Genomic DNA, 23,536 nt, shown 5'->3' on the forward strand with positions numbered 1-23,536 from the left:
GGACTCCTGTGAAGTAGCTCTCCTAGGATCCAGCCATTGGCAGGGCTGAGACACTGGTGCTCAAGCAAAGGCAGAGCTGACTCCTGTCTTTTTACAGAAAAGCTCCTCTGGGACCACATGACTCAGTGCACACCAACAGTGGCTATCAGCCAACACGAACAGCTCCATAAATCTGCTTTGATTGTTTGGTTGTCTGTAGAGGTCAAAATTGGGCCAGAGAAAAAGTTTACTAGGTTCATTTAGTTGACAGATCTCCTAATAGAGTCAGCCCTGTGCTGCTCATTCCAGCCTGTGAAGTAATCCTACAGAAGACCTTGAAATAAACTCAGCCATTTTATTGCTGGGGTGGGACCAAAAAACAACAACAAAAAAAACCACACTTCTTGGAATAAGACGAGTGTCATCGATGCTTTATTTACATGCGTCACCATTTCTTTTACAAACTAGATTATGGTTTTAAATGGAATACACAAGGCAGTATCTACAAACACCAAGGAAAGTAAGCACTGCATCTCCACTTCATTTGGAAAGGGGATAATTCCCAAATCAAACTGGTTTTGATCCTGGAGAAGAAAGGCGGCAGATGTAATTCATGGCAACATATGGTTATGTTAAAATCCTCAGTAAGAATGCGGGATGATAGTGTTCGCTTTGGAAGAAAGGATGGAGGTGCTTCAAACCAAAGCCGAGCTGCTTGATTCTCAGGTGTTTGAATATGGCCATGCATCATGTGTGACTCTAGTTGTATAGGGTAGGAGCAAGAAACTGAAACAGGTAAGACAGTTTTACAGATACTGTATACAGATATTTTTCATTCATGCAACTTTTTTTTCTTAAAAAAAAGTTAAACATGTGAAGCCAAAATGCACAATACATTTTTAAAAATATCACTAATTTTCCTGGTCCTCTTTCACATTGTTTACATTCTTGTGGATATACTGTGCTAGGACAAGTGTACAAGGGAAGACTGATTGCCAAGCAATGAGAGAATTTGAGAGAAATCAGTGACCAGACATAACAGTTTTTTGTCGTTTTTTAAAAGTGGCTGCACACATATTTCTCGAGTGTAGCAGATGCCTTGTAATCATTCATCAAAGAAAAGTACATACAAATAAAATTAAGAAACAAGAAGAAAATATCCCATCCATTTAACCTGTATAAAATGTTACCCACATAAGATTTAGATCAAATATCACAGTCTTTTCAGATACTTGGATATCTGTTTTAAGATCTTGTTTGAAAAAGAACTTCATTTTCAAAGAGCGAGGGAGTATGATGGGTGACACTGATCCAGAGGCATTGTACTCACAACCTGACTTTGTACAATTACTTAAGAAAAAAGAAATCAGAATTTTGTTTTCCCCAGTGCCCTGCCTCCCAGGACTCGGGGAGGGCTGGCATTTTCGTACCTCTTTACCAGTGATTGCACTTTTATGAAAAAAAATTTTTTTTTTGCTTTTCTTAATTAAAAAAATACACCTAATAATATGGTGTTCCCTCAAATACAACAGGAAAAAAAAAAAGAATTCAGAACTGTCAAGAGTTTTCTTTTTGCCTTTAGAGAAGGATAATAGCTTTATTTCCCAACAGCCTTTGACACCAGCATCAGGAACAAAGGACTTGCTTCCTGAATGTTTTATTCCTGCTGGCCTTTTCCAAGAGATTTAAATGCTCCGTATTCATCAAGTGAATAGTTCCTTAGGGAGAGGTGAAGTCTGTCTCTGTAACCCTTAATCTGGGTATAGGGTTAGAAGCCACCTGAAGTCACACCCTGAGTAGTGAGCCACGTGTCTTCTCCTCAGGATGGGAAAGCGACACATAGGATACTAGAAATCAACACCCCAAAGAAAACCCACTTTGCATTATACAAGGATGCAGGATCCTCCATGAACAGAAAAGAGACTTCAGCAAAAAATAATTTTCAAATGTGGTTCAGCAATCATATTGCAGAGGATTGATGCAGGAAGCCACCCTCCGATGCATTCACAGTTAATGGGGTACGCTGTGCCTGGCACTCAGACTTTGTGCCAGGACAGTGAAAGCTCACAATAAAGCTCTTTTCTAACTTTGGTACAAGGTATCAGGTTCCGAAGCCCGCAGAGAGTTATGGAGCCCCAGAGTGCATGTCTTGTCTCCACAATTATGTACTCTGCTTCCTGACTTCCTGTCACAAGTGGGTGGCTCCCTCCCTAGGGGCAGCTCACTGACTGAGGGGCTGGGGGTGACCCTGCATAATTCTCATGATTCAACAGTGCACTGCTGGCCCTGGCCTGAAGGCTGCAGTGTCATCCGAGATGTTTCAGATCACACTATGGTCACTAAGGTCAGGGACTGAAGACATTCAGAACACTACACTGTGGCCCGCAGTTAGCCCACTCTGAAAGCGGGGACCTGATAGAGGGGACAGAGGGCCCAGGCGACACCTCTGACCACTGTATAAACTGGCTCATCTAAGGGAATCTGGCCTCTGTGTGTAGGGAGTGGGGACAGAGAAGCTAAGGTGGAGATTGAGGGGGTTCTGACACCTTATTATTTAATTCTTGCCTGACCCTCTCCTGGGTGTGGCAGTCTCATACTATGTGTAGACTGTAGACGCTTGTTGGAGTTATCTAAAAAAACATTCTGTTATTCTGATCTGGTCTGAGGCTGCCTTGTCCTCATACCCGTACCCTCTGTCTTTCCCTCAGCTGTTTCAGATTAAGTCATAATCTGGTTTTAGGACATTCTGTAAGACATTGTGCTTGAAATCCAACAAACACTGGAAAAGAAGAGGATAAATGAGATGCCACATGTCTGAAAGGAATTCAACATTGTCAAGCTGGAACACATTGGAGGGTTGACTCTCTGGCTCCCAAGTGGCTCCTAGGTCCTAAAGCTGCATAGGCAAGTAAGCTATTTTGTGAGTTAATTTGTTCCTTTGAACTCAGGAGAGAAGTCTCAGGGCCTTCAAGTTGGAAGCACTTGGGATTCTCCCTTGTATCTGATCTTTATCCGATCTCTCTCTGCCCACCTACACCCTGTAAACCCACAGCAGCCCCTGCAATACCTCTGCCCAGGCAGCACCATGCAGGAAGCCAGGCAGGCAGCCCTCCTTTACCGACACTGTACAGCAGACTACTAAGGAATCAAAGGAATGGCTAGCGTTATTATAAAGGATATGGTAAGCAAGTGTGGCTCACTGACAAGCAGACCACGTAAATAGAATACATATTTTTAAAAATTATATATACTTTAAAAATGAAGATTATAAACATGTAGCAGTTCAGAGAAGGCAATACACTACAGGTCTACTATAATCACAACTGCACAACAATTTACAGACTCTGTGAAAGGCAGGGTGAAATCAACAGAGCCGGTGCTCAAATGTGACAATCAGAGCAAGGCGGAAGAGACGTGTGACAATACCAAATGGAACTCTTATTAGGCTAGGAGCTATGATCACCACCAGCATCATCCCCAGAGGAGTTATAAAGAAAGGTGCAAAGGGGACCTTGGGGGGCTAGTGGTGGTGGGTGCAAGGGGTTGGTGCACGTCCGTGTTGGTGCCCACTGCCAGGGTACAAGCATCAGCGAGAACTCAAGCAGGGAAGTCTGTGCTGAAACACTAGCTCGTGTTCCTAACGCCCATGCATAAGGCTCCATTTTTGTACTGTACATGATAAAATATACTTATACATTTGTATGCTTAAGCTTTTTACACAAAGAAAAGTCTTTGTATCACTTTGGAGAAGTCTGTTTATGCTGTGCTAATCAGAGCATCGTTACACCAATTTCATATGTACCAAAAGTGTTCCCAACTTTTCTGTCTACAAAGGGGGTGATGAAGACAATCACACTTTCCAGGATAAACAGAAAGCACCTATACAGCACCATAACTTTTTGAAAACACAACAAAATGAAATCCATAGAAGCGGGAAAGTTTTTCGTTTTTAAAAAAGTTTAAACTGTCCTATTATTTTTGCTTCCATTGTATCTCTTACACAACTACAACTTAAGCTTACGTTAAAAAAAAGCAGTTTGTATGCTATTGCCTTTCACCCATATACTTCTACAAGATCAGATGACACACAGCAAGGCTGAAAGTAATCAAGGATGTATATTTCAAATGAGATCTGCCCTCCCAACCACTCGGTGTGTCCTCTGCTCCTATCTTATCTCACTGGAAGCTTAGTCGCCCACCTGTAAGCTCATTTCTTCTGAAAAGCAAAACAAGACACATTTTCCCCCTCTTTCCTTTTCTCCTTAAAATTTAGTCCCATAGTGGCATTTGGCAATGAGTGGATGGCTGAACTTATTTCTTTCTTGAAAAGCTACTCATTTCTAACCTACCAGCTCAAAACTGTCTACTGTATTAGCTGAAAAAAATTGATGAGAGACCACAGGTCCTACTGACTGGGGGGGGGGGGAAGGGGTCTCACCCTCAGACCACCCTACTCAGAAGCTGAGGAATGGAAACATACGGGTCAGATGGATACTGTGCTCCATGTGTGTTGTCTATGCGTGTTTCAGTCCTGGACGGGTGCGCATAGCAAACAGTTGTGCCATTGTTCAGTTTTTAGAAAAGGATAACATTCTGCCAAACAAAAGAAGAAAGAAAATCCCCCCCCCCATAGTTTCTATATTGTATTAGTTTATGGAGTTCCATGGGCTCAAAAATCTTACCATGCCCAGAGCCAGAATGGTATAACATTTTCCTTTTGTTTCTAAATGTGCCTGGAAAGGATGGTTAACATTTTAACAGAAAAATACTGCAAGTTAATGTGTGTGAAAAACTCAGAGGGTCAAAAGAACACAAACACAAAACAACACGTAAAACATCCCATAAGCCATCGCGATATTAAAACACCACAGAATCGCCCACAGGGGCTCACAATGTGCTCTGAAAGAGACTGGGCGGTGCTGACGGTGCCGGTGCCGTCCTCGCTGGCAGGTGGCTCACCACCCCGTACCAGGAAGGTTTTGCATACTTTATAGAGTTCAGTTCCAAGGGTAAGTGCTTCACCCAGAATAAAGGGCTGTTAACAGTCTCTGCTGGGTTAGGAAAATGGCGCGGGATTCACAAAGGTGTTAAGCTGTAAACGGTATCACTGTCCACTTGCTGAGAGCAGATTTGGCAAAGGGTTTTCTCTGTAGGTCTTGTGTCAGTTTGAGGGTCTAAAAGGCAAGAAGAGAAAACCAGATATCGTTAAGGACATTCAAATGGCAGCAGTGGGCATCCAGGGGCATGCTTCATCATCTTCCCATCTGCTTACCCTCCTTTGCAGCCCAGGGTACAGACAGAAAAGCTGTTTGCTACAGAATTTTAAAGGTCTGAAAAGTCCAAGGACAAAGTGGGATTACTTTCTTTATTTCTTACTTGGTCCTTTATAATCAAATGCTCTGAAGTGGAAAGGCCCACAGGAAATGAGAGCAGCACTTCGGGAAGCTAATGGAGGAAGGCACACAGGGGAGGCTCTGGTGGGCCCTGTTAAGTTAGGCATACCTAGGGTTACCAAGTTTTGTGCTAGACTTTGGAACCCAGGGGTTTTTCCATGGTGCTTTTCTGCTAAAGCAAGGCACTTTTATCACCCAAAGCAGACATCAGCTATATTTCTACCCCCAGCAGACACAGGTGGGCTAAAGGAACTTTCTCACTATCCTTTCCATCCATACTCTTCATGCAGGGGAGAGGACATGGCCCTCCTACAAAGGCTCAGTAAACCTGCCTGCACTGCACATGATGTGTAGTAAGGACTTACTCTAAGTAGGCTATCTTGGAAATTTAATTGCTATATTAAAAATCTGCAGAGAGAAAAAAAGTTTGTAATACATACCAAGCCAAGCAGACCCCCTCCCCCCCCCAAAAAAATCATGTTAACAACTAACAGCATTGTTTTGTTGCCAGTTGTCTTCAATGGAAAAGACTGGTAGTATTCCCAGAGCATCTGAATTTAGACAAGTGTTACCTGATTTCATGGGGTAGTTAAACCCAGAAAAGAGGATTAACACCACCACCACCACCAAAAACAAAACAAAAGTACATTAGAGATTATAGCTAAAGGAACTGACATGACAGGCCTGGAGACATAAGATCTTTTGTTTATGGAGACAGTGTTGGCTGTCATGGTAGTAAAGAAATGGCTCCAGGCCAAGACATGGGTAAAAAAGTGGCAGTGAAGCATCATAAGCTCATGATCTTCTTACCACCAGGCAGAGTGACTAAATAATGAGCAAGGTGCCAGGAAGCTCACACTCAATGAGGTACATACATCTGCCCCTGCCCATGGAGGCAACACGTGTTCATTTGGGATTTCCACCAGTGTTCTTCTGACTCCAGTCTCTTCTGTGACTAGGGGTAATCTCACCTTCTACCATCAACATTTGCAAAGGCAGCAAGAATAATATTTATAGCAATGGTTATATTTACCTCTGCTATAGCTCCAGAGAAGGTGTTTTACTGGAAGGCAGAGACAATAAAGATCAGGAGGCCACTCCCATCTCCAGTATTTAGCTTCATGTGTTTTAGGTGGTTTTTTTGTGTGTGTGTGTGTAATAAAATAATGGTTTCTTACTTTCAGAGGGAAGAAAGCTAAAATAAATCGCAGACCTTGGTATTCGTGAGAAATTAAAGCTGGTGATAATCTAAAGCCTCTGCCAGGATCCCTGAAGCATGATCACACAGGTGCTCACAGATGAAAGTCTGCTGAAGGGAATTTGGGTTTTTTTTTCCCCTTCACAATAACACTTAATAAATCACAGTCTAACATCACTATGCAATTAGTCATCAGGGATCTGGGGACTACAGTCCCCAAGTCCCGACCCTGACTTTCTGTAAGTTCTAAGGGAGGTGCGTCAAGATATTACCTAATTCAGACCCCTCCTTGGTTCCCTTTGGTGTTAATTAATCCACTGCCAACACTGGTGCATAATGGGAAGATAACACACTTCATTCCCTAAGTACAGAGGCAGAGCTGCAGATAGCTGTGCTGCTGGGGTGCCCCAATACGGACAGGAGGAGCCAGAGAACACCTAGACCCCAGGTGTGGCATCACCTGGTCAGGACAGACCATCAGTCCTGAAACCAGGGTAGAAGGCCTTCCTGGGGTGGTACAAAGACATACCAGCACCCATCCCCGGGTCACACACCCACTCCCTCAGCAAAAGGGCCCAGAATCTTCTGGGAGTATCATCATTAAAAAGGAGATGCACTAATTATCACTCCCCTTCCTGCAGCACAAGACAGAGCAGGAGGACTTGTGATGCTATGTCCTGGATCTTCCTCCAGGGTCTCCAGCCCTCTTGGGGAGTCTGCTGCAGGAAGCTGCCTTGGTGCTTATGGTTGAGGCCACTAGTGCCAGGCATAGGGACAGAGGCAGCTCCTACAGAGGGCACATTTAGTATGGAAATGATCACTTCATACAACTGAAAGGCTGCAACAGGAGGAAAACAGACTGCAAAATATTGTGAAATTAAGCAACCAGATAGATAAACGCAGAACAGGAATATAATCACCTTCTAAGAGAAGCACTAAGATCACCACTTACGACAAGCCCCAGGAAATAGAAATAACCCTTTGGAAAAGAGCAACTGCCTGGACTTCAGATTTCTAATGGCTCTTCTGCAGCTCAGATGGTCATTTGCTTTGGTCAAGGACCAGAGGAGGTGGGAAGCACAATCAGCTACTGAGCTGGGAATTCAACGATGCTTGGCTGGGATGCAAGTTTCATGGGATTTAGCAAGCTCTCACCACCCTCTCATGGATTAAAGTATGGCCCTTTAGTTAACTGTGAGGCTTATGTATGTGTGTTGATACCCTTGTAGTGTAAAAACATATCAGATTAAGCAAAGCTTTTGGAAGGAAAAGGAAGTAGATAGCTGACAAAACCACAGCTGTTACTTGGCAGTTACTAGGCAATACACCAATTAACGACGAGTAGAAATGGTTACCCTATCTCACTGGTGACTTTCACCAGTGAGGGAGGAGGTGCACCCCCCCCCCCCGCACCCTCGCTACTCAATAAGTTTAGAATCAGGCTGTTGATGCAAGGAAAGTGAAATGGGGAGGCCAAATAAATGATGAAGCCCAAACTAAAAATATCTGTGGATGCTGTCATTTGGTCTCTGGTGAGATCAGTCCCTCTGTAATCCTGGCATCTGCAGGGAAGACAAGCTTCTGCCTAATTATCACCACTAGGTCACATGATGTTCTAAGAAAGGGAGATGCCTCTAAAAGTACAGAAAACATAACAACCCAATCAACTGGAATCCGAGCATGGACATAACTATCCCTACTCCTGTCCTCCCACAACATTCTCTGCTGTGGAGAAGTGCACACTTGTCAGCAGGGTTTTTATCTACTTGGCAGAGAAAGATGACTTCAATACTGACTACGCTATAGAAGGAAAATGAGACATAGGTTAAAACCCTCACACCTGCAAATCCACGCAGGATAGCAACCATTTTCCTAGTTAGAATTTTAATTTAAAGCAAAGTCAGCATGTAAAACAGAATTAAAGTAAAATGACACTTCCTTTATGCTTGAAAACAAGGACAGTTTAAGCTCAACCTTGTAACTATCGGGGCAAGCTGGAGCCTACACAGGAACACTAGGATAAAGTGAATGGATCCCTCAAGCTGACAGGACAGCCCCATGGGGAGTCACAGAACAGGTGTGGGTTTCAGAGTAAACCTGGCAGTACCATCTCTGTTTCATTCCTAGAAGGACTGGAGGGACATCAATCCATCTGGAGTCTCAATCCAGCACCCACCAAGGCTGTTAGAATTGGTGTCACCCCAGGAAAAACATTTTTGCAGGTCTCAGGCTAGGCAGCCTCATCTAACTTTGAAATGCCAAAATGGTAGCACTTCCTGTACAATTAGTTCATCTCTACAGGCCAACATTACACTGTGTAGGCAAACAGGCTACCACTATAATTTGGTCATTTCACATTAGCTTTTAGATTGGGACAGCTGAGGAAGAGGAATCAGACACCTTCAAGAAAATCAGCCTGGTGGTCAGTGATGGCTAGTGCAAATCCATCACTAAGCCTGTACTGTTGACCACAGAGCCATCTTCTATGTCTGCCAGGGCAAGGGAGCTAACAGGTGCAACTGCATGAAGTCCATTTTGGTAAGTGCTATCACTTTGCCATGTTAGGTAGTTATGATGGAAATGGAACAGGTAAGGAAGTTCTAGGCAGATTAGAGGCCATGTTTCTATCCAGTTGTAAATCCTCCCAAAGGAAAAGCTAAATATCCAGAAAACCTGGCACCTGGGCTGTGAATCTTTCTACTAGAGGAGGTCGAAGAGATAATACAGAGAAGCTAAGAGTGAGGATTTTTTAATGATAAGGTGACAGGGTAAAGAATTTGACTACTCACACTATTGAAAAACATTTTTTTTTTTTTTCATGAGAGTAGAGCTTGACTTGTGGAAAGTGCTATGCTGGTGACCTCTTAGGAATGCCTAGCTTTTCAGGTATTTAGTAGAGCCTGTCAAGGAAGGCTGGTAGGTACCTGCAGCTAGCCCTGCCTACCCTTGCTGGCCAGCCATTAGTTCATGCTGACAAAACATGAGGAAAAATGAGGAGGGAAGTGGCTGTCCTAAGTCATCACAACCCAGACAAAGGACTGTGCAGAGGACCACTGATGGCTACACAGGTTCCATAGAAATAAACTAGCTCTGTCTTGACACTGCAGCATGGATTTTTTCTTTAGCCAATATTCTATATACATGTCATTTAGTGTCAATAGTAAAGTTGTCGAGATTTCCTATTTTCTTGAGAAGACTATTTCTACAAAGACTATTATGTAAAGTGTGGGATATTAAAGAAGCATTTTAAAGGCAAAAAACCCCCAAACCTTTAAGGAGTATTTGGATTCCCCTCTGAACTGATTAATTATAATATCCAAAGACTTTAGCTGGCAAAGACTAATGGGATTAAGTTCTACCTCATTCTTACCTTGTATTCCAGTGTTAGTGGGAACAAACCCTCTACTCGCCCAATGGCTCAGGCACAGGGATGCTTTGTCTAGCCCTCTCTTCTCCCCACCTGCATGAATCACTCCTGCACTCAGACAGCTCCTCCACCCCATCTTCCATTGTTTGGCCTCTACTGAATGCCAACACCTCGCACCTGGCACCTGATCACATGGTACCTGGACTGAGCACTTCTTTGTGAAGTCTGAGCTTCCAATATGGTGAACTCCCCGAGAGAAGGGAAAAGGCTTCCAATGAAACCAACCATTTAGGAAACATCTGATATTTTAAGATCACTGTTTTAGACATGATATTTTCCTTCAATCTGCATAGATTCCAAGGGGAGCAACAAAATTTCTTTCACATTCCAAGTACCACGGAAATTTGAAAGTACAGAACAGTTAATGTTGGTTAGATAAAATGAATAAACCATATTCCTGGAAGAAGCCTCACGCTGCTTCCTATCTGCCCTATTGCTCCAAAAGCTACTCCAATTTGCCAAGAATGAGTCTCACTGGAGGTGGGGCAGAACCCAGGACAGAATGTAAGATTTGTATAGTTTTTGGAGGCAGGGACTGTTTTCTATTAAATTTCTAATATTCCTGTATCTTATAAGACAAAATCAATAGAAGGCATGATTTTTTAACAATTTAACATTTCTATTCCTTATAAGACAAACTCTTAATAGAAGGCATGATTCTTAACAATCAACTGATTGTCAAGTACTTAATAAAGAATTAGCCTTCTTACATCTTTTCTGTATATCCCAACATATACAACCATTATCAACAGCACTCAAATCCCCAAATGAATAGTCCAACAATTCTATGTCTCAGGGTACTGTCATGACACAGTGATCCACAATTTTAAAACAAAAGGGATCTGGAGCCCAGGGAGGAAATGCTTAGAGCCAAGCCATGACCTGAATATCACTGTTTATCTTTGCTGGGTGTGGCACTGTCCTATATGACTCTTCCCTGCATTTACTGGGGTGTGTGTGTGGGGGGAGGTGCGGGAGCTAATGGCAGATGCCCTAGATTTCCAGAAGGTAGGGGACCAGGAGGTGTAGTCACCAGTCTATTAGAGGGTCTAAGAACAGAAGTAGGGGCGATGAGAGGTGCATCCTCCAAAGTTCTCTTTCCCTACTTCAGATACTATAAAGGGTTTGTGAGACAATCTAATTTTCCAAGTAATTCTGAAACCAACAACAAAACCAGCAGAGTCACATAAATAGTTTGAACCACTCATCCACATGCTTAGTGTGACCAGGACATGCTGCTGACAGATGGTGACCAAAAAGCAGTCATCACACTATAATACAGGAAGCAAACCCAGGGGGAGCTGAAAGGAGGGGTTCCAGCATGGCTCTTGATTGAGAATGACACAAGAGGGTCCTGGGCTGGTGTTCTGGCAGTGTGAAGACTCGGAGTGATAAAGTCTGTGATAAAGTGCCCCCTGCCCCCAACCTGGCCATGTCACCTGTACCTGCACTTGATACAAAGCACTTGGGCTTCCCCACCCCAGTCAGCAGGACAGGCTGAGTGGTGGAAGTTGACTGGCTCCCAGCAGGGAATAATTTGGCTTAGATGCTTATTTGGTGGCAGGCAGCATTTTCAGTGGCATGTAAGGGCCAACCTTCTAACACGTCTGTCAGTTAACATATTTTCTGACTACTTATAGCTATGTTGGGCTGTATAGTTTTCCAGTTATTTCTGAATACACAAATTCTAAATGGATTACAGCAGCATGTGCAGAAACAGAGGCCTAGTGGAACTTAAGGGGTGCAATATTGGGGTCTGAAGTCAGAGCTTCATGCTTACATGGCAAATGCTTTACCACTTGAACCACTTACTGAAAAATAATTTAGAATTTTGACCTCAGAACTCTGAGACTTCTATCTCTGGCCTTCTCTTCCTGGCCACAAACTTCCCCCAAGGAATAAAATCAAACATTCTACACAGACACGAATAGTTTATTAAAAAAATTGTATGGCTCAGACTTCTTTCATCAGAGAAAAAGAGAAGGAAAGACATACTGACACACAAACCCTCAATCAAACCAAGACTGGCAATTAAGTCCATCCTTCCAAAACACTAGAATTATCTTCAGAGACTTCATGACTAAGTGATTCTCATCCTTTAATAAATGAATGCCATGGATCTTTACAAAAAGGTTATCCAATAAGAAATCTAGAATTACAGAGTGAGGCCCACATCTCTTACTGCAAGGAAAAGAAACAAAAGCAGCCTAGACACTGGCATTCCAGCCCCATTCAGTCTTGCAGAGCACAGTATCTCAGACTGGGTCTGCTGTGACGTCTTGAGAAGGGCAGCCTGGTCTTTCAGGTTTTCAGTGACTATCTTTCTTAACAACAGAATTGTGTCATAAGAGGTAACTCATCACTGCTGCATCATGCCCGTATGAGGCAACTTTTCTGTTTCCAAGGAAGCCCTAGAAGATCTGTGTGGCCTGGGATAGCCTGGCAGTGGGAGGGCAGAAAGGAGAGTTTCTGGAGACCCGAACCATGGGCCCGGCTCAGGATACCCAGGAAATACAGCTGAGGCTTCTCCCTTAGCAGCTGGCTACTAGCTCCTATGAACCCATCAGGCCCTTAGGGAAACCTAAGGCCACACAGCCAGGTTGCTCAAGCACTCCTTCAAAGATGCTAATGGAACAATTTGGGCACCATATCTAACCTGTTGGTCCATCTGCACAGAGGCTTACTTTGAAAGTGGAAAAACATCAGTTTCTCTAATGGGTGCCCTCAAATTAGTAGGCAGGACTTCTAGGGAACATTGTCTTCAAAAAGCAAAGGCTTTTATCTGACATACAAGTGCTATACTTGTTGAATAAAGAATATAGACTGATTCTAGTTTACTGAGAAAAGTAGTGGTTCTCTGTGTTTATAAGACTCGCTGTTTTCTTTATTCTGTATCGATTTCTGGAGTCACTTAAAAATCACAAAACCTGGGCAATGTGGCTCATGCATGTAATCTTAGCTACTTGGGAGGCAGGAAAATGCAAGGAATTGCAGTTCAAGGCCAGCCTTGGCATGAAAGTTTGATTCATTCCATCCCAACCAATGGCTGGTCTGAGTGATACACATCTATTATCACAGCTACTGGGGAAGCACCATGGCTGGGCATACCTGTCATCCCAGGGATACGGTACAGATAGCCCAAGCATAAAGGGACACCCTAGCTTGAAAATAATGCAAAAGGAGGCTGAAGATATGGCTCAAGGGGGCAAAATGATCATTTAGTAAGCACAGAAACTAATAAGTTCAGACCCCAGTGGGGGAGGGAGGAACCCAAACACAATAAATATTAAATAACTTTTTTTAAAGGGGCAAACAAGACAGTAAATTCTATCAGAGCTAGTCCTGTAAGAGCTAGCCCAGAGAAGAAAGTCTAATTTTAACCCCATTGCATAGATAAGCAAACTGAGACTCATCTGAGTGGCTTGACTCAGAGCCACGAGGCATAAAAATGTGCTACTAGTCCACATTCCCTCTGCCATTTCACACGGCCTTGCTCAACTCCCTGCAGCTATAGGGAGGCCTTTTAACCCACAGTTCACCTCAGAGTAGAACCCAGGAACAGCATGCTCCAATGGGTTCAAACTGGCTTATGTCCAATGTAGGAACTGCTGCTACCTTCTCCCCAACAAATAAATGATAACAAAATGGAAGGGAGAAAAAGAACACACACTCAACTACAAAACCAAAACCTACAGCAAAAGTCCAGTGGGGCTTTTAACAGAAACCATCATCTGGAAACCAATGATGAACTGAGTGAACTCTGACCTATTCTGATAGAACTCCCGAAGCAGTGATGTTTGTATTTTTATGCCCCAAAGACACATGGAAAAAGAAAAATATACAATAAAGAAACACGGCTCTTTAAGTCAGAGTTGTCCAAGAAGTCTGGCATGTTATGGTTGCCACATTGTGTGTGTCTTTTGCTCCCACCTGGCATGTGAGGCCGTTTTTCACTGTAGTTTGGTAAGTCACCGCCGAGGCAGCCAGTTGAAGGCGAGGCCCTTTTTGATTCACCTCTATCCCTGTGCCCAGCAGATTCTCAAAATACATTCTGTCTAATGAATCTAGGCTTTGCTTAGCATTTCCATCAAAATGGGGTCTGCCATATGCTAGGTAGCTAGCTCATCCACAGGAAGAATACAGTCCACAGCTGAGAGATGCTTATTATGTGACAAAGGCATACTAACCCTCCTCCCCCCCAAAAATAAACAAATGGGCTCAAGTGACACAGCACTTGCTTAACAACTGTAATCCCCTCCTCCCCGCCCCCTGGAGGAAAACGTGAAGAACCCACCACCTATTTTAGCAGGATTTCTTAAGGACAGGATTTCTTTTTTTTCGGGTCCGGTCGTGGGGCCTGAACTCTGGGCCTGGGTGCTATCCCTCAGCTCTTCAGCTCAAGGCTAGCGCTCAACCACTTGAGCCACAGCACCACTTCTGGCTTTTTTTTCTTTTTTCTTTTGTGGTGCTGAGGAATCGAACCCAGAGCCTCAGGCATGCAAGGCAAGCGCTCTACCACTGAGCCACCTTCCCAGCCCCAGGACAGGATTTCTTTAGGGCTTCCTAAGAATGCTGATCCTGTAGGTTCTTGCAAAATTAAAAAGATGTAGTCAAGATACCAAATTTAGGAAACACTGAATGCCCTGTGTGATATAGCCTATCTTCCAAGGTTTGTAATGTTCATTTAGGTTTTAAGACAACCTGCGGGAAATAACCTAATTTTCCTTTGTTTAACACAGTATTTCCATAACAGGCTCCATTTTCTACTACATTCTCATGGACAGTTTAAGAGTAATTATTCTGTGAAGTACTTTAAGGAACAATAACGTATTAGAAAACTTTTTTTTTTTTTGGGTCCAGTCGTGGGGCCTGAACTCTGGGCCTGGGCGCTGTCCCTCAGCTCTTCAGCTCAAGGCTAGCACTCTACCACTTGAGCCACAGCGCCACTTCTGGTTTTTTCTTTTTGCTTATGTGGTGCTGAGGAATCGAACCCAGGGCCTCATGCATGCAAGGCAAGCGCTCTACCACTGAGCCAACTTCCCAGCTCAACAATAACGTATTAGATATCTAAGCATCTACAGTATCACTAATTCACAAAACAAAACTTTAACTCATTTTAGTTTCTAAAGTTTAAATTTTAAAACATTTTAGAGGATGGGGTAAAGCAAGACTTTGAAATCAAATGAACACATCAATAAGGATAGGGTAAAAGAAGTGATATCTCAATTTTTAGGATAAGAAAATCTCTACCTTTGAATAAAATCCAACCTTGGTCTTTAAGTCTGGAGAGAAAAGGCAGCCAGCAACTGTCATCCCACCTTCCCAGGACTGAGGAGAACAACAGGGGCAGGCAAGCTCTCCAGCCAGGACATCGAGGTGGCTCTTGATACACCCATTTCCCTTCCCCATACAGAAAGGCAGCCTGAGAGATGCACAGATAACCCCAAAGGAAGACTCCACTTACAGAAAATGGTATTTATAAAGCATCAAATGTTGAGCAGTACAAATACTTAAAAAGAAACTTCTAATGGGAGCTTATACTCTACAAGAATTACAATGAGCAATTGTGCTGTTTAACCCATTTGTTTATAGTCCACAGAAAGCTCCATGGCCAAGTGAGAGCTTTCTAACATAATGCCACTTATAAATGCACTTGGTTGAAGTGGAAAACTCTCAAACTCTGCCCCATGTTTAGCAGGCTGGCCAGAAGCACACATAGGTAGATGATAAAGCCAACAAGTCCAAGGAAGAGCAGTGTGTGTGCTGGATGTCACTGTTTTCCAGGGGAAAATACCATGTATGGCATGTCCCAGACTGTACAAAGAATCCCTGTTCATAGCTTGATCAAATTTCCTTTACTGTTATCAACACTAGGAAGATCCAGTCATCTCATGAATAGTAGGTGAGAAGTTAAGCTTCTTAAAGTGGCAAGAATAAAGACCTCTGCAGATGCAGAACACACTGTTACCCAGACTACAGTCGAGGGACAAATAGCTGGGTCTGTTTTTCAGGCAGAATATCATATTCTCTAAAACAGAAATTATTAACTACATCAAGAAAAACAAGACTTCAGATAAATGAAATTCCAAATACTGCTACCCGTATTTGGTTAAAATTAAAAGACATGATAGAATCACAAATCACAACCTTCAAACATCAATCAAACTGGCATTACAGATTCACCCTTTTAGGAAGGTAGCCTATGCATCAGTTCCAAATTCTAATTCTATACTAGTACATCACTAACCATTTTATAAGCAGAATGTTTAGTTTCAAAGTTCAAGCTCTCTCGCTCTCTCTTTCTCTCTCTCTCTCTCTCTCTCTCTCTGATCTATCTATCTATCTATGATACACCCTTAATGTTCTATGTTTCTATTCTGTTTTATAGATTAAGAAAAACCCTAATATTCAAAGAGATTTCTAAGTGATGTGGCTAGTGACAGGAACAGGAAGACAATGACCCCTCTCTCTTCTCCATATGGCTTCTCCTGGTGGATGTTTTCCAATCTTACCATGAAGTAGTTTAAATTACATTGTGAGCTGTTCCCTAAACGTGTCCCCGAGTGACAAGAGAGGAAAACAAATCAAAGAGCTTATGGATTCAGACATCTTCTGACATCAATACTAGGGAGAAAGTGAAGCAGCTTTCCCTCCATGGAGACACTGGTCTAACTCAAGAGGGTCCAAAAGCTTGAAGAGCTTGAGTCCATCAGTGTGTATGCCCAGGGAACAACGAGGGAAGACTGTCAGTCACAAAAAAAGTATGGAAAATGTTTCTTTTGCAGACAGACACAAAGGTCAAAGGATTTTATCTATGCCCTAAAATGAAAGCCACTTGTGAGACATCCAGAGAAGCACCCCAATATAATTCTCCAGCAAAATGTCATCTGAACAGAGCTGCTCCATGACCACCAGGAGAAAAGCCATGGGACCTCTTGCCAGTGAGTTGTAATGAATATAGAGAATGACTAAAACAAAGGCAAACAAAAGAGTCATTGCAGAAGAGCTCTTGGGAAGCTGGGATGCTTAATTTGGGGTATGAGGTCTGTGATTCTGTCTTAAGTCCTGTTTTCTGAATGTAAGAGTCTTCAATAACTTGGGCTGGGGAGGTGGCTCAGTGGTAGAGTGCTTGTCTTGCATGCATGAGGCCTGGGTTCGATTCCTCAGCACCACATAAGCAGAAAAAGCTGGAAGTGACGCTGTGGCTCAAGTGGTAGAAAGCTAGCCTTGAGCTGAAAAGCTGAGGGACAGCGCCTAGGCCCAGAGTTCAGACCTCACAGCCAAAAAAAAAAAGTCTTCAAAAACTTGACAGCTAAAGCTTAAAAGTAAAAATATGCTTCCAGCCACATGTGCTCCTGAATGCTGAGAAATTCATTCCAAGGCAATGTGGAATCTTATACCAAGAAGGTGGGCCCCCCCTTAAGGAGCTTCCACTGTCTATACTCTGCCCTGTGGTTATATTGAGCTGGTTTCCTTTCATAGCGATTTAGCAACTTGCTTTGTTTGAGTTGCCATCCTTGCCTGAAACTTGCTATGTAGTCCCGGCTAGTCTTAAACTGATGATCCTTCTGCAGGCTGGGATTACATGAGAAGTGGTTCCTTTTCAAATCAAGAAATACCCTATCAAATTAACCTCTTCCAAAAAGTTGTGAGGAAAAGGTGACTAAATGACAACTTCCAACAGGGTATAAAGATGAAATGTATCATACCCAAAGTAGTCATTTATCAGTATGAAAATTATGGTTTAGCCAATAAAGATTTAAAGCTAATATATTTAATCTCTCTTAACAGATCTTTGTACAATCTTTCATAATTGCACACACATACCCACACAAGAGGGAAATCCACGCTTGAAATATCAGACAAAAATTGATGGCACGTTTTCTGCTCAACTCATTCTTTCCAGGGAACACGAAAGTGGTGTCCTTTACAATGACAGCCAAATTAAAACTGTGTCTTTAGAAGACATACACTCCTCTTCCTCCAAGAAGACAAACCATCTATTCTTCCAAAAACCAAACATCTACGTTTCTAAAGACCAACTTCCGTCAGCTCAAGCTCAGGTAAGAGACGGCACTGGCTGGCCTGGTAGCACTGTCATCCTATTTAGTTTCCATTACATTCTTTTTTTTTTTTTTAAACCAGCTCAAGGGCCATTAAATGTCAAGAGCAGATGTCTGGGTTCCATTAAGGGCCTATTCTTGCCTGGGAAAGCTGAGATGCTTTAGCTCACAGTGCTGGCTCTCAGACATTCCCTTTCCACAGCTATCGGGGCTTCAGTGAGCTCACTGTAGGAGCCCCTTGTAATTCCTTTGCATGGAGGGTTAACAAGACTGGGTTTTTATGGCTTTGAATTCCTTTTCTCTTTCATGTCATTTAAAGAAGGGAGTAAGCAGTTTTCTGAGAATGAAACTTAAGAATAATAAAACAACAACAACCACCAGAAAGAACTGGGGCAAAGCAAAGCCTTTTAGAATGGTGACTGGGGCACAAACCTGTTACCAGAAGGCCCCAAAGTTCCCCTCAGTTTTCTAGAAGGATAGTTCCAGGGCAAGCTTTCTATTAGCTACTACTTGAGCTAAGTCCAGAGCACTTCCCATTTTGTACCAACTGAAAAAAAACTAAGGAACTACTATGAGTCAAGCCATGAGTCCAGCTGTGTGGCCTTGGGCAAACTACTTAACCTCTACGGGCTCCCTATTTGATCATCTGTCAGTATGTTTGTCTAATTGCACTGTATATATTTCAACCCACTGTAGTTTTGCAAAGCACATTCATATCCTTTGTGCATTTTATTCTTGCAAAAACCCTGTGGAGTAGCTAGGGTCATTACCCTCATATTCTAAAATGGGAAACTGAGGTGCAGGTGCTAAGCAACATGCCCATGACAGCAGCCAAAAAACTCCCAACTCTGATCCCAAATCACACCTCTGTGCCACCATTCACAAGTGTGCCACTCTGTCTGATATCATTTATAGGTTGAATAACAAGGAGAAGCACATGAATAACTGCTCCCTTAAATAAAATCTTGTCTTTTCAGCCTCTTTTTTTTTTTGGTCAATCATGGGGCTTGAACTCTGGGCCTGGGCGCTGGCCCTCAGCTCTTTAGCTCAAAGCTAGCACTCTACTACTTGAGCCACAGCGCCACTTCTGGTTTTCTGCTGGTTAAGTGGAGATAAGAGTCTCACGGACTTTCCTGCCCAGGCTGGCTTTGAACCGCAATCCTCAGATCTCAGCCTCCTGAGTAGCTAGGATTACAGGCATGAGCCACCAGCGCCCAGCTCATTTGTATTTTTAAATGCTTAAGTCCTGAGCACTAATCTAGATGTCTAGTACTACAGTGAAGAATAATCTAACAGATCAGATAATTCACATAAGAAAGAGTTCAGAAACAAATGCTCCATCACCATGATGTTGGAAAAAAAAAGATGACCAGACGCCTCATCACATGGCAGACTGACAAGGGAAGTGCTGGATCCGATTGCCTATAAGGGAGCCCTGGGGTTTCCACCCTTCACCTTCAAGCAGGACCTAAGATTCCCTTCCTTCTCCTTCTGCTCTCATCCACTCATCCATCATGTAGGGGGGACTGTGCCATAACTCAGTGAGGGCTACAGGATACAAAGGAGCCTCTCTGTATATGTGTGTGTGCTCTTCTTACTATCAGAAAAACTCCTGAGGAGGGAAGGGTACCTAGCAGCCCTATTTGGTTATCAAGTACAACTCTGGGGTGACTGTCTTGGAGCCAGAGGACTGTGTACCACTGACCTACAGTTCTCTGGGGCAGTTAAAGTCAATAAAGGACACGTGTTCTGTGGCCCTTCCTTCTTATTGTTATGCCATAGCCTTGGGCACTGACCTGCTTTGCCCACTTCCCCTTTCCTCAGTGATCCTTCAGCCTGGCACCCAGCTCTGAGATGAGGCCTGCTTAGCACCAGTGAAGTTCCCCACGTTCAAACCAACAACGTTCTGCGTGGAGATGAGGGAGTCAAAGTTAAAATCCAACCCATCAGCATCCATGAGTTCACTACGGATAATGGACTCCATGTCACATTCCAAGCTCCCATTGAACATGTCCAGGTCCAGGTCACTGGGGAACTTCTCGTGGCCCATGACAGGAAGGTTTGCACTAGTTGAGTATAAGGAGGAGCCTGAGAGAGAGTCTGAGAGGGTTTGCATAGACTGGTTGCCAGGAGACTGTTGCTGGTGTTTGGCTGACCCAAGGCTGTTGGAGTCACTCAAGCCCATGTTGCTGACGGAATTCGACAAGGCACGGCTGCCACCAAGAGCACTCTGGGTTTGGTGCTGATGGTGGAGCAAGTTCTGATTGACCAAACTCCCCTGGGTAGGCTGGGCAGCAAAGGACATCATTGGGTCACTGCGAAGAATCACGTTCCGGCGGGAGTTCTGAGCAGACACAGCAGTGCTGGCCTGAGACATTAGGGGGTCTGACTGGGTCATCATGACATCGCTGTGGCTGAGTGAGTCCGAAGTGAGCAGGTCTTGGAGTGTCTGGTTGCCATAGTGTGACATGGAAGAGAAGGTGGCTGGCTTGTTCTCTTGGATGGTCTGCATGGGAGACTGGCGCAGGGAGTTCAGAGATGAAGGTCCAAATACGGTGCTATTAAAGGAGCTGGTTGGAGAGCCCAGGCCAGAGCCCTTGGTGGTATATGGGAAGCTAGAGCTCCGCTGCATGAGACTCCCAGTGGGTGATGACTGGGATGAAGGGAGTGTGATGTTATCTAGCAGGTCGTCCATGAGGTTCTCAGTCAGCCCATCATTCAGATTCATAGTGCCCGCCATGTCGGTGAGCCGTGGCAGCTCCATGGTGCATGGCTTGCTCACTGAGGGCGACAGGCTGGCTGAGCTGCTGTAAAGCATGGGGGAGAGTGGTGCGTCGTCGTCCTGGACATCATCCAACTCTGTGCTTGCCAGGATGGGTGATAGGCGGCCACTGACTGTGCTGGCATTGGAATTGGTGCGTGAGCGGAAGTCTGTCCACGCATCCAGCTCATCGCTGCTGCGGGATGTGGGGCTGCCGGGCCACTTAGAGAGCTGGGAAGGGCTGTCATCTGCCGACTCCTGTGCAGTCTGCAGGGCTGCCTTCTTCTTGGCTGCACGGCCACGGCTCTTGGTGTACTTGTTGCTGTTATCCATGGAGACGGCTCTTCGCCGGGGGGCCTTCCCACTCTTTCCCCCATCAGGGTTGATGATCCACCAAGAGCTCTTGCCAGTCCCCTCATTTTGGACCCGCATGAATCGACTGTGCAGTGACAGGTTGTGCCGAATAGAGTTCTGTAGAGAGAAAGGGAAAAAATGTCAGACATGAGCCAGGATGCACGGAAGAAATACATAAATCAAAAATTTCCATTTTCAAGTCTTTCCATCCCCCACATCCCCCTGGCTGATACTAGGGTTTGAATTCAGGGCCTCACAGTCGCTCAGCTGGCATTCTACCTCTTAAGCCACACTTTCAGCTGGCTTTTTGTTGGATATTTTGGAGATGGAGTCTTAGGGATTTTTTTCTGCCCGGGCTATCCTTGAATTATAATCCTTCCAACTCTCAACCTCCTGAGTAGCTAGGATTAGAGGCATGAGCCACTGCTAGTACTGCAGCTTAAAATCAAGGCCTTGTGCTCTTGCTTGGCTATTGTTGCTCATGGATGGTGCCACCTGAGCCATGCCTCCAGTCTGGCATTTTGTTAGTTAACTGAAGATAAAGAGTCTCAGAGACTATTATGCCCCCAGCTGGGGCAGACCCTCAGATCTCATCTTCTAGGCTAGAGTAGTTAGGATGTCTGCAGTAAGCCACTGGCACTCAGCTAAGCCTCCTCAATGTTAAAGACTAAAAATGATTTACAAGACAATCATCTACATGATTTTCCTACATGCAAGTCATGGAATAAAGAGGCGAGGTAAGTGGGAGGTTTCATGTCTAGGAGGTTGGGAGATGGTTTCATAGCAAGGAGACGCTAGGAACAAACAAGCTTATTGACACCGTGTTCCCCCAATTTGTAAGTTTTATTGTCCTTTCCACAATTATAATCCAATATTAGAGTTCACACTTAGAATTTATTGCCACACTACTCCTTTCTTTGTACTTTGCAACAGAGCTCCCTGACTCTCTAGAAGTAATTCATCATCTGAGCATGCATTTTACTCCCCCATGGTCCTCTCTTCCACAGTAACAGAGGCAGCATCTACTTCTTAACTACTTCTATGAACTAAGAATAGGAATTGTTACCTGCCTTCCCGTGACTCCATCCACCCCATCTATTCACATCTTATTATGTCACATCTGGTAGACACAAGAATGATAGGTCAGGATTTTCTGGGTTTGTAAAAGAAACAGGCAAATCTCCAATTTGGAAGAATTCAAATAATTTATATACGATCCCCTCAAGGTAATGTGGGTTGAGTGCAGAATGTTCTGTCCAAGAGTACGGTATAAAAAGAGGGAGAAACACTTTTCAAAAGGTTTTTCAATGGACAAAATATAGTAGGATTTCTCTATATTATTAGGTTAAGCAAATATATTAGCAAATGTATTAGGTTAAGCAAATAAAAATAGAATATATCTAAAAAAAACAGGGAGAAAATTAACTTTACAGTGGAGAAAGCTGACAAATATTATCTCAGCCAGGTGATCAAGATCAACACCAATGGAAGTACCTGTTGGTAGTCTGTACCTTTAGAAACAATGTGTTGAAAATAAGCAACTTTTGTATTCTTTTTCTCCAAAACCACAATTCCAATCTAATTATGAAGGAACATTAAGCAAATCTCAATTAAAGAACATTTACAAAATGCCTGCCAGCAAAGAAGAGCCTAAGGAGATATAATGGTTACTGGTAATGTAGTGTCCTAGATTAGAAAAAATGAGGGAAGTCTGAATAATATATGGATTTTAGCTCATCATAGATGTCAATATTGGTCCACCATTGTAACGTAAGTACCACAATGTAAGATGTTAATAGACGGAAAGTGATGTTGGGTATATGCAAACTCTACTATCTTTGCAACTTTTCTACATGTCTAAAACTAAATAAAAGGTATGCATGCTTTTTTGTGTGTGTGTGAGTGTGAATGTGTGTATGTATACACGTATATGGATGAAGAGAGAAAGGGAGAGAAAGGGAGAGAGAGAGAGGGAGAGAGAGGGAGAGAGCGGGAGGGGAGAGGGAGAGAGTGAGTGTGTGTATGTATACACACATATGGATGAAGAGAGAAAGGGAGAGAAAGGGAGAGGGAGAGAGAGGGAGAGAGTGGGAGGGGAGAGTGAGAGAGTGAGAGTGCAGGTCTTGTGGCTTGAACTCAGGGACTACACCCTATTCTGAGCTATTTTTTTGTTCAAGGCTAGTACTCTACTACTTGAGCCACAGGCTCCACTTCCAAGTCTTTGGTAGTTAATTGAGGGGTAAGAGTCTCACAGACTCTCCTTTGTGTGTTGGCTTTGAACTTTGATCCTCATATCTCAGCTTCCTGAGCAGCTAGGATTACAGACATGAGCCACCAGTACCAAGAAAAAAGATTTACATT

General features: G+C 43.6%; 1 protein-coding gene across 2 annotated transcripts in view; it reads right to left on the reverse strand.

Moving 5' to 3' along the window:
• Nucleotides 1–393: 393 nt before the first annotated feature.
• Foxo3 (forkhead box O3) overlaps nucleotides 394–23,536 on the reverse strand; it is a 105,967-nt gene continuing 82,824 nt past the window's right edge. For both annotated transcript variants that reach the window (XM_070010914.1, XM_070010915.1), the window contains exons 3-4: nucleotides 19,857–21,292; nucleotides 394–5,153 (exon numbers count right to left, since the gene is read on the reverse strand). In XM_070010914.1, the coding sequence (XP_069867015.1) occupies nucleotides 19,892–21,292 (1,401 nt within the window). In that variant the 3' untranslated portion in view covers nucleotides 394–5,153; nucleotides 19,857–19,891. The remainder of the gene's footprint in view (nucleotides 5,154–19,856; nucleotides 21,293–23,536) is intronic.

The sequence above is a fragment of the Dipodomys merriami genome, unplaced genomic scaffold (genome assembly GCF_024711535.1).
Source record: "Dipodomys merriami isolate MVZ:Mamm:240054 unplaced genomic scaffold, mDipMer1.0.p SCAF_8, whole genome shotgun sequence".
Taxonomy (NCBI): Eukaryota; Metazoa; Chordata; class Mammalia; order Rodentia; family Heteromyidae; genus Dipodomys; species Dipodomys merriami.